The sequence below is a fragment of the Phoxinus phoxinus genome, assembly GCF_949152265.1.
Source record: "Phoxinus phoxinus genome assembly, chromosome: 10".
NCBI classification, from domain to species: Eukaryota; Metazoa; Chordata; class Actinopteri; order Cypriniformes; family Leuciscidae; genus Phoxinus; species Phoxinus phoxinus.
In genome coordinates, this window is record NC_136885.1 from 17248088 (window position 1) to 17260552 (window position 12465).

Sequence of the window (12465 nt, forward strand, 5' to 3'; positions counted from 1 at the left end):
GGGGATAAGAGAGGGTTGTGACACATTTAGGTCACGGTGATGTAATGGCCATTCAGCTGAACAAGTGACAGAAACCACAGGGAAGAGGAGGGGGAAGGACGTGGTAGTGGACACGAGTTAAAGACTAGAGGACTGAGATAGCAGAAATCCCTGATGTATTTTCTTGAGTCAGTGCAGGTGTTCCAGAATCTATATTTCATCTAGATATCGATTTGACCATTTCAGCAGCAAACTGATTTGAATTTTTCACTTTTTGTCTCCTTTTTTGTATTCCAATCAGGGCTTGGCAAGAATGTGAGTTATGATTTATGATCTGAATTTATGACCAGTGAGAGATGACAGTGACATATGCACTGAAAAGAATTATACAAAATTAAATAAATAAATACATTTAACTTGATTAGTATTTTTTTTTGTCTTTTCACTAAAAAATAATTAAGCAAGATAAATTACTTTAGAATAAAAATGACAATATTTTAATTTACTTATAACTATTTTTTTATTTTTTTATTTAATATCTTAAGGATAAACCTCAAAATTGTTTATTTATTTATTTACCCATGTCGCTTCTTTGCTGTCTAGTCAAGATCATCAGCTTTCTTCAATTCCCAAAATTAATAAACAGTTTAATTAAAGCTGTTATTGCTGATGAATGATACATGGTCAATAATAAAATGCTTTAATACTTTGCCTTACTAAATTCAAAATAAAACACTTAAACTAAAGTCATTTTAAATGCTACTAATTTAGGCTTCACAACATCATAATGTGCAGTATGAAAATGGATATTATTATTTTTACATCTAATAAAGATTACATTTAATAGTGTTATTAAACTAATGTTTTTAAAGATTAACTTTAAGTTATCATTAGGTGACAGAAAAGGTCATCTAAATATAAAAAATAGAGTAAATATGTATTTCAATTTCCAATATCTACCAATGTTGATGAATAATAATAATAAACAACACATTGTATGTATATATATATATATATATCCATATTTTCTGGACAAATGTGTTGATATGCTGTATCAGATTTGAGTTGTGTGCTAAAGAGCAAGTCTTAACATAGACATGACTGTTCTTTTGCTTTGCCCTCACTTGTCCTTCAAGATTGTAGTCACTAAAGCACGACTGAGCAGATGAAACAATTACACCTGCTCATCCACACATGAAAACTTTTTTAGCATAGTGGACAGCTCAGTGTCCATCTTTTCATCCCATGTGTGCCTAATATCAAATGTCATTTGCAGAATCGTCCAGATTCTGGGTATAATTAACCTTTTTCGTTAGATTTTCCAGTGCTTATAAAGGCAGAATGACTCATTTTCACTCCTGACATACTAATATTCTAAACGGCAGCCTTGAAAGGACGGGTGACGTTGATTTGCTGTATGATTTATATCCTCCAAGTTATTAAGGCCATTCAGATAGCATAAAGTCACACTCTTGATTTAAAAATGTATGACATTTTTTATTTGCATGTTGATCTGTGGCGTTTTGCCCGATTCTCTGGGATGAATAGGATGGAACCAAAATGTAACTGGTGACTACTAGGTTGTTTATAGTCTCTACCTCAGACGTCATGTCCTTGGACTGTTGGCTGAACGTCTGATGCATAAGGCACACAAAATGGAAAACACTTCAGGAGTTTCGAAGTCGTCATCTGATTGGTTGAATTGGATTTTCGGGAGATGCATGTGTCACGTTCTTTACCGGTCAACCTGGAAACAAAGCCGTTCCATAGGCTGATCCACTATCAAAGACCCTCATGGAAGAAGAAAGCCCTTGTATTTACAACTGTGGCATTGAGGGCTAATAGTAATCAGGATCAATTAAACTGTGGATTTTCAAAGTATGTGAGGTTCAGTCAACTTGCACAACGTTCTTGAATCAATCATTTAATAGATCCCACTCCGGTCTGTTATCGTACGTACTTCGCCTTTACATTTTCATTGCGGAACAAAACAAATTGTGATTGGTTGCTTTACATGTTGGTCAGACGTCCTCTTGGCCAATGAAAGCTGCGATACAGTGCAAATCTTCTGCCGTCAATCTGAAGTTCTGGGAACGTGAGAGATTATTTATAATGTGCTTTTCGATTGTGGTACATACTTTACATTGCCTACTATAACCATGAATACTAACACATTCTACAACGACTGAACACAAAGTGGATAGGGTTCCTTGTCAGTGGATGAAACTTGAAAGCTGTGTATTGCCTACATTTCCATAGGCTGCTCCAGTGCACATGTTGAATAAGTTTTGTTGTAATGCTTTCTGAAGGGAATGCAGAAGAGGGAAAAGCCTTGCCAAAAGAGTTGCCAATTTGTGTTTGACTTTCTTTTTTTTTGTGCAAGCATGATTTGGTTTTATTGTACTGATGCAAATCATCCACTATCGAACGACCGTCCGCCTTTAGATAGGACGTCCAGTAGCTTTTAGTCTCCAGTTCTCCCAAATCTAATCAACGAAAAAACAAGCATATTGTGAAATGCCATGGAGCCAGCAGAGCATTACAAGCAAATAATTCCACATTAAATGGGATAATTATGGAGATTAATTAGAGAGAATTGTATTTCCTAGGGTGGTTTCTATAGCGGTTTGAGAAGCTTAGCTCAGAGAGAGAGAGAGAGAGAGATAGAGAGAGAGAGAGAGAGGGAGAGAGAGAGAAGAAATAAGTGCATACCTTTTTATGTCCCGTTTTTGAAGTTGTGTGTCAGTCACTGTGTTTGTTGTTTGTGTGTTTACGTGTGTTTGTGCATCTGTGTGCTTTAGTCAGAACGCTGCAAGCCAAATAAAGAGAATGAAAGCAACCACGAGAGGAAGAGAGAGAGAGAGAAATTGGGTCAGCGATCTAAATACCAAGTACGATGTCAACGGCAAATTATACACTTCACTGAGGTCTCTCGCTCTCTCTCTCTGCCCATTTGCTTTTACAGTTTTCCTTCATCTGCATGTTTTTCAATGTCTTTTTCACTGCGTCTCTGAATATAACATGCTTCCTAATTTAATTTTTCATCTCAGTTTTGTTTTTGTTTGAGGCGTGCTCTATTTAAACTTGAACAGCCCCTCCCCCACCAATGCCTTTAGCTTAATTCTCTCTTGGTTTCTCAAACACTCACATAAATCTGCTCAGACCAACATATACTTTCAGTAAACTGAATATATAATCTAATGTAATAATATAAAGTATATATAAAGAAATATATATACAAATTTAAAAAAATAATGATAGTTATATTTGATTATATAATAAATAAATGAATAAAATGTGGTTTTATACTGTATTATAAAGTTATATTTAATTGTATAAAATATAATAAAATATAATTTAATAAAATATAATTTATAATAGTTTAATAGTTTTCCGGTTGTGTGTGTGTGTGTGTGTGTGTGTGTGTGTGTGTGTGTGTGTGTGTGTGTGTGTGTGTGTGTGTGTGTGTGTGTGTGTGTGTGTGTTTTCAGGTATACCCTACATCCCCACAAAGATGGCAATATCTGGATTCCTTGTTTTGACTTTTTTTTTTGGTCCACATTTTAAAAAAAAGCTTATAAATAACACTGAACTTAAATAATAATACAATAATACTTTGAAAATGTAAAAAAAAATACAGAAAGTTTTCTGTGATGGGTAGGTTTAGGGTTAGGGGATATAATATACAGTTTGTATTATGTCTCATTATGTCTATATAATGTCCCCATAAAACATGACAACCCAACATGTGTGTGTGTTTATGGATGGATGGATGCATAAAATTGATGAAAAGTAACAGTAGAGACGCTTATAATGTTACAAAATATTTATAAAATGTATCGGGTTTTTAAGATATTGAGCAGCAAAACTGTTTTCAACACCGATAAAAGTGATGAAAACGTCAACAAGACAATACTTGCACACAAATAAATGTCCTTTTAAAAATATTTATTAAAATAGAAAATGGTTATTTTGTTGTAATAATAGTTCACTATATATATACTGTATACTGTAGATTTTGTTTAAATTTGATAGAAGACTTAGAAGACCGATAGAAAAATCTGCATTCTTACTGAGTTAGCTGGCAGCATCCAAGCCAGGCCACCCACTTTGTTGTGTGATGGGATAACATGCTGTAAACAACATTATGATTAAATATTTCAAACATTTACTGCCAGCACAGTGATTTCAGCCTCTTGAAAACACTTAACCCCTTCAATCTGCACAGTGGATACAGCGGCTTTTCCTCAAGAGGTCACAGCCGGTTTATCATTGTTCATGATAGGACACATCTCTGAGATAAAAAAGGACTATATGACTTTACTAGCATGAACTAACTAATTAAATTCATTAATTAACACACTAACAATGAGCTACATTTTCACAGCATGTATTAACCTTTGAATGTGTTAGTTAATAAGAATGTTCATGCTAGTTCACAGTGCAAGATAATATTAACAGAGACAATATTTGAGTGTTGTTCATTGTTAACTAATGTAGTTAATTGTTAACAAAAGAAACCTTGTTGTAAAGTGTAATCAATTATACTTACTTCTCCAATGCCAGCCATGCGTGTCATAAAAACACCTTTTGTGTCTTCTGCAGATCGACAACTTCTGAATCAAATCAATGCCATCTCAATAATTAATAAGAAATCTGGGCCAGTTAATAATGGCTATAGATGTGTTCAATTATTTTTATGAGGAAACTAAATGCCCTGTGGCTAAATAGTGGCCACTAGAGACAAAAATGAGAACCTATGATTGTCTGATGAGTGGGTGAACGGGGAGTGTGAATAGGAGAGAGAGAATGTTGAAAGGTGTAGGAGATTGTCTTAGGAGTGAGGAAGCTTTGTAGCTAAAACCTGTCTTTTGTCACAGCTATAGGAGAACACATTGGATAATATAATCCAACCACATGAAAGATAGATGGACAATGCTCTCTTTCTTTTCTCTCACTACGCCCATCTTTCATCCGTCCTTTCTCACTTCTCACTTCTCACAGTAGTGTTTAGGAGCGAATATCAAATCTGACAGACAAGCGAGAACATAAAAATCCTTTTAGCTTGCTGAAAACTGAAATCTCTTTCTTCCTCTCTCTCTCTCTCTCTCTCTCTCTCTCTCTCTCTCTCTCTCTCTCTCTCTCTCTCTCTCTCTCTCTCTCTCTCCGTCACCGAAGTGCTTAAAATGTGTTATCCGTGCTTGACCTGTCTATTCACATGGGGACTTGTTAGGACTTCAAGGCTGACAAGGATGAAATGGCAACTCTTAGCTCAACCGTAATTATGAAAAAGCGTTAAATTGTAAATGACTAAATTTTCCATGACAAAGCACTTCACCAAATCACAGCATTACTGTCACAAGTGTCATAACACGAGCTCTTCTGTGACTCAGCGATTTGTATTGTTTGATAAGCCTGATGCACTTGGACATTTCATTGTGGATTATGCCAGCATATTGATTCCCGATGTACCTCATATTGCGTTTGTTGTGGTTTGTTCTGTGGCCTCACAATTGAAAGGATAGAGGTCATTGCTGAGCTTCAAGCTGGGTCACAATCGATCTCCAATGAAAGGTTGACATGTTTCATAGCTGCAGAGCATATAATAATATCCAATTGCAACAGTTCCAATGAGGCAGTGTTTCCTGCAAAGGACTCAAATTAACAGCCAATTAGAGGTCACAGGGTTGCAGCATTGGTTTTGGGTGGCGAGTGGTTCAAGCTATCCATGTTATGAAACTAGAAGCGATTTCTCATTAAATTACATCCTGTCAGAATAACAACAATCGGGATGAGCGATTTCCCTCTAACAATGCTTTTGCACTTTGTTTTCTTGGTAATTATACATCTGACTAAATAAATCAAGTGCCTGCGAGAACAATAAGCCTTGCTTATTAAATTTGCACCCGCTAATTGATTGTGTTTGAAACAAATTGATTTTCCAATTCTCTTTGCAACAGTTTACGTTTCATTTGCCAGTCATTGCATCCAATTGGATCATTATATACCCCTTCTGTACTCGGCATCCAGTTCCTGGTGTAATTGACAGAATTCCAAAGCAGGAATCGGGCACTTTCCCAACAGCTTGAGTACATCTTGTGCTGTAATTGTAATGCTTTTCTTTCTTTTCGACAGCGTGCTCAATCGGGTCCTATAAAGCAGTGGCCGGCTCGGTTTCGTGCACTGAGTGCCCAGCTAACAGCAGGACCAGTTCAGAAGGGTCTAAACTTTGCGAGTGTCGGAGTGGCTACTACCGCGCACCCACCGATGCCAACACTACCGCCTGCACAAGTAAGAGAGCAACCGGCTATGTAAGACAGTGAATATCAATCCTCATTTATATAGGAAAAATGTGAAGAACAGCCTGTCACTGAAGCAGTACCCTTTAAGATGTGTATTAGTACCTTATGGCGCTTTTCCACTACACAGTACCAGCTCGCCTCGACTCGACTGGCCTTTGTTTGGTTTTCCACTGTGTAAAAGTTGTACCGGTACCTGCTTCCAGATACTTTTTTTCGTATCACCTTCAGCGAGGTTCTGAGCGAGCTGAGGCGATACTAAAATGTGACGTGAAACATGGCAGACTGCTGATTGGTCAGAGAGAATCGTTACTATTCACTGCGTCATCATTGCACGCGCCAGACGGAGTATCATGAATAACCCCGACATTTTTAAACAGTTTTGCCAGAGATTGCGTGATATACCCATTACTAATATTATGTAAAACAGCATACACTCGATTTTCTCCATTGTCCTGTGTGGGTAGCGGGTGTGTGTCGCGTCGCTATGACGACCAGGTACTATTGTGGAGGTAATATCTGCAAGGGAAAACGGAGCGAAAAGTGAGTCGAGTCGAGTTGAGCTGGTACTGGTAATGGAAAAGCGCCATTAGAGTACCCATATGTACCCTTGAAGACCTACTATGAAGTTTTTTAGGGGTAAATAAGGTTAAAAAATGTCCTTTTCAGGGGTTCTGCCCCAGTGGCAAGCTGTTGTACCCCTAAAAATAAAATGTTTGCTGATTTTTGTTTTCTGGGAGTGTAAGTCAATAATATGACACTTATATTTTGTCCGGATCTATTTATTTATTCAAAAATACAATAAAACATCATTTTAAAAATGTGCAGGTAAAACATGTCCTGATATCCTAATGAAGCAAAATACCATTACAAATATAACTATATTTTATTATTTCTTGGGGGTAAAAAATATTTTCACAAAACTGGTTAATTGCTTATCAGTTTTGGAAAAACTTTTGTCTGCCAAACCAATTGATTTTTCAGATGATTCAGACATGTTTTTTTTTTTTGGAAATTTTTTGGCAATATTAGTTGTACAATGTCATGTGGTGTGACTCCCCCAGAACTTGATATTCATTAATTGATCATTTATTTGTAAATAAATAAATATTTTTACTTTGAGAAAGATCAGGACATCTGTACACAGATCTATTCGAGGTCTATGCAAAATACATTACTTTTTACTTGATGAAAATCAAGAACATGAAAAAGTTTTTCAGAACCATATCAAACCAATGCAAATACAAAGTACATTTCTAAAACATTTGAAAAGATTTCCTTTTCTTTACTGTGGGCAGTCATTTGTCATCAACCCAAATTCCTCAAGTTTAAATTCTGCTCTGGTTTATAGAGGGTAATCATTAGACGGTTCAGCAGCTGGTGAGCACTAACAGTGTTTGTGAATAACTGCAGGTTTTCTTTCTCAGGCCCTCCGTCAGCGCCGGTGTCTTTATCGTGGGAGTACGAGAGTTCAGAGGGTGGGGTTTCGTTGCGCTGGAGACCCCCCACGGACATGGGGGGTCGGAGTGAAGTGTGGTATGGGGTGGTGTGCCGAATCTGCCCGTCTGCCACCAGCACACCACCCAGCATGTGCTCCTGGTGTGGAGAGACTGTCACTTTTTCCCCTTCTCAAACTGGCTTAAAGCAGACAAGGGTCACCCTCAAAAACCTGCTCACTAGGGTCACCTACCTCATACAGGTACTTACATACAGCACTTTGTTCATATAGAACCAGAGCCTATAGAATACTCAGTCTCATACTGGAAGTACAGTAGAGACAAGCATGAATACAATGTTGGAATGTTTTCTGGATTGACGTGTGCCATCAGTTGGATTTCGTAGTGAACATCATACTTACATACTGAGTAACCCTCTGAACCTCTTCGTTTAGGGGTCACACTTGGCTCCTTCTCGGAAGCCTTGAAATGTAACTTCTTCTTTTTTTCAGGAAAATCAATGTACATTTTTCTGTTCAGTAATATATTTTAATTAGGCCTTTTATTTAGAATTTTGAGAGGATTTTATTATATTATGCAATATTTATGAGCTATTTTTTAATTAGAATAATTTGTACACATTAATATACAGTGAAGGCCTTTACAATATATTTTTTAAAGTGATAACTTATGTAATAAAAACTTGCATAATGCCGTTTAACCACCTGTATAACTCCCTATATAAATATACAGAGAGGCTTTTGGATTCCCATTGGTTTTTTTTATAAATCATTTCTATCATCTATTATTAAAGTTTTGCATTTAGATATTTAGACATTGTAAAGTCTACTTTTTGTCAAGGTTTGGATATTTTTTGTTAGATAAGTATCGATTTTTGCATTATGTTTACAATCAAACATTAAAATTGGTTAGAAAGTAGACACATGAAAAGCATTTTCATTACTCAGTATTTGATCATTAAAAAATCTAACAAAATAAGGAATGGATAGCGATAATTCGTCATTGCTGTGCACGGTTTTCTGTGGCTGATGGTAGTTTTTTCCGATTCATTTCCTATTTCGGTCATTTTTGACCACAAAGGAGCGAAGTGTGACTTTTTTTTTTTTTACCCTTTGTGTGTTTTCACAAACGAAGAGGCCAAGAGGGTTAACTGAGAGCATGATACAGGGGAGACCCAGACAAGTTGTCACAAACTGTTATTTGATTTAATATTTTTGCTGTTTTATGAATCGTGTTAAATTTTTCTTGTGTGCTCCGTCATTGTTTTGCTGTGAATTTCCCCTCCTACTGATCATTGTTTCTTAAATGAATGGCTTTATAACAATAATAGCATGCATGTTTAATAGTTTGTTTTTCATAGCTAATACCATTTAAAAGTTTGTGGTCAGTGCTTTTTTGTTGTTGCTCAGCAAGGATGCATTACATTGAACCAAAAGCGACAGTAAATGGATTTACAAAAAATATATATTTCTATTCAAATAAATACTGTTCTTTTGAACTTTCTATTTATCAAAACAGCACAGCTGTGTTCGTCATTGTTGTTAGTAAGAAATGTATCTTGAGCACCAAATCATCATATTACTGTAATTTCTGAAGTATCATGTGACACTGAAGACTAGAGTAATGATGCTGAAAATTCAGTTTTTGAGTTCAAAATACCTATTTAAATTGTAATAATATTTCACAATATTACTGTTTTCACAGTATTTTTGGTCAAATAAATACAGCCTTGGTGAGCATAAGAAACATTTTTCAATAAACATTTAAAAGTCGTACCAACCTCAAACTTTTGAACGGTAGTACATGTTCCTATACAGAAATTGTAAAGACAGAGTATAAGTGTCTTTATAAGTATAACTCATTATTATGCCTTAATGCTGCTTATGTGTGCATGTAAGAGCGTTGTTGCAGTGAGCTGTGTATGATTTTACAGGTTCAAGCAATAAATGAAGTGTCCTCGCTGAGCCCCTTTCCACCTCAGTTCGGCAGCATCAATTTCACCACCAGCCAATCAGGTATGAAGAGCATGTATGCTGGGACCATCCGCCGTACGCGTGCGCACCAAACTGTTTGCACAGTGTATCTATGTCTTACTTCGTCTGTCTCCAACCATCGTTATGTCTAGACATCCTCCACCCCTCTCTTTCTGCTTCCTCTCCCCACGGTCAGCTCTTTCCATCTAAAACTCTTTATAATATTTCATCTTCTGCTATCTGGACCCAGGTGGCTTAGGGTCACGATAGGCTGTCATCTCATATAATGGTCAAGAAAGCAGCAAGAGAGACGGAAAGAGATGAAAAATGGAGGGAGGATAATCAATGTGGCAGGCCACAGAAACTTTGGAAACAAACGGCGCAATTCAGATGTCCCTCTCTCGCTGTCTCTCTCTCTTTGTTTTCGTCCTTTAGTAGTAATTCAAGCTCAGATGGATTCTGCAGACCTGTATATGATGAGTTTATATAACTTTACCATTATTTAGGCTTTGGGTGCTGCTGATTGAACGGGATTGAGTCACCTTTACAAGCACTTCCACATGACTGATTAACAGACAGGCACATTGGTTGAGAGTAAGGGGGTCGGGGGCTGGGACAGGGTGGGAGAGGAGAATGGTTAACTCATGACCTCATTAACACGGATGAGGCTTCAGCAATGTCTAACTAACCGTCAAACACGCACCAAAGCATGATGTAAATGCTTATTTGGGCCTACATGTGAATCCGCGTGTGTATTCTCGCTCTATAATGCTCTTTCTCTTTATAATGAGGAAGCCATTGAATATTCATTCAGAGCAGTAGAAAAGTAGGCTGCCTATTGTGAAGTGATGAGCCACCATGTGGTCACTCTTATAAGTACATGTTTGTGTCTCAGTGCCTTCTGAGGTTCCCATGCTGCACCAGCTGAGCAGATTCCAAGACTCCATCACGCTGTCCTGGCCTCAGCCGGACCGGCCCAATGGTGACATCCTGGAATACCAGCTCCGATACTACGACAAGGTCATTACTGTTGTTCATGCAAAATATTAAAAGAATAGAGCACCCCCGCCACCCCCATTTTTTTACAGGTTTGAAATAACCGGAGATTATGACGGTTAAAAACTAACACTATGACATTTTTGTTAATTGAAATAAAGCTGAAATAAAATTAAATATTAATATTACTTAAAACACTTAAAACTAATGCTGTCAAATCGATTAATCATGATTAATCGCATCGAACATAAAGGATTTTGTTTACATAAAATATGTGTGTATATATATATATATATTTATATATATATTACATATATATGTGTGTGTGTGTGTGTGTGTGTGTGTGTTTGTCTGTGTATAAATGTCAGTGTTGTGGTTCTGTTTAGTTTGTTTCTTCATTGGACCTGTATCTAGTTAATTATCTGTTCCACCTGTGTTTCTGTAATTAGTGTTCATCAGTGTCTGTATTTAGTTCCTTCAGGTCAGTTTGTCCTTGTCCGTTCTCGTCTATGGATAGTCATAGTCAGAGTCATAGTCATAGTTTCGTCGAGTTTGGTGTTTGTAACCCTTCTGCCTGTATTTGCCTATCTAAGTGATTAGTAAAACGTGTGTATTGGAGTCATTGGCCTCATTGTCTTCTTCAACCGACACCTCACCGTGACAGAATATGTGTTTGTGTATATATATATACAGACATGTACACACACAGAGAAATATATATAATATATATAAATATAATATGTATATATATACACACAAATATTATGTAAACAAAAACTTTTGTTAGATGCGATTAATCCTTAAAACGTTTAATTTAGCCTTGCAACTAACTGAAACAAGTTCAAGTACTAAAATAATTCAAACAAAAATAAATTAAAGCTAAATAGAAATATAAAAAATGGCAAAAAGCACATATTAATGAAATAGAACTGGAAACGACATGTAAATGATGACATAATTTAATTATTTTTGCTGAACTATCCCTTTAAATCAGTATAAAACGTTGTGTATGATGATGTGTAAATAACTTCAGCGAACAGATGGTGCCGTATCGTCACAGAGATGGTGCTTTCTCTCTCTGGCAGGGGTCTGATGAGGACAGCGCTGTGAGCGTCTTCAGTGAAACCAACACAGTGACAGTTGGAGGTCTGATTCCAGGCTCCATCTACGCCTTCCAGATCCGTGCTCGAAATGAGAGAGGCTACGGACCCTACAGCCACACTATTTACTTCAGCACTCTAGCAATGGGTAGGCCAAAAATATAACGCGTTATGTCACACGTAATTTATCATTCTAGCTAGCATATATGCAAGCTTACTCATAAGCTATTAAATTTGCAGTCTCAGTAACAATGGTGTCTTCTAGCTGTGTATTTAGTAAAATTGCCCCTTACAGGATAATTACTGATTATGCTGTTCATTTCTTTTCATTTTTCAGTCTGAGTATAATAATTTCAGTACAAAAAATAGATGCAATTTTTCCTTTCTATGGCTTTAGTGCGAAATGCTACTTGTTTAGTAAGCATATGACCTATGCCTAGGTAAATATACACTAACTCAGAGATTTCAGATGAACTACTTTTGACTTATATTATTCATTTAAAGGGCCCCCCAAATTTAAGCAATTGTCAGTCAATTTAGCAAATTTTACAACACCCTAACGTTATCAACTGCAAATATTTAAGAACTAATTTAATCTTGTTTTAATTAATACTTTTATTCATCAATTAAAAGTGACTGCAAAGACTTTTATGTTGTTACA

At 36.5% G+C, this 12465-nt stretch overlaps 1 protein-coding gene across 2 annotated transcripts in view; it reads left to right on the forward strand.

Annotated features, from left to right (window-relative positions):
* Positions 1-12465, forward strand: part of ephb6 (eph receptor B6) — a 58640-nt gene that overhangs the window by 37425 nt on the left and 8750 nt on the right. For both annotated transcript variants that reach the window (XM_079625429.1, XM_079625428.1), the window contains 5 exons: positions 6115-6270; positions 7706-7977; positions 9669-9750; positions 10604-10728; positions 11790-11952. In XM_079625429.1, the coding sequence (XP_079481555.1) occupies positions 6115-6270; positions 7706-7977; positions 9669-9750; positions 10604-10728; positions 11790-11952 (798 nt within the window). The remainder of the gene's footprint in view (positions 1-6114; positions 6271-7705; positions 7978-9668; positions 9751-10603; positions 10729-11789; positions 11953-12465) is intronic.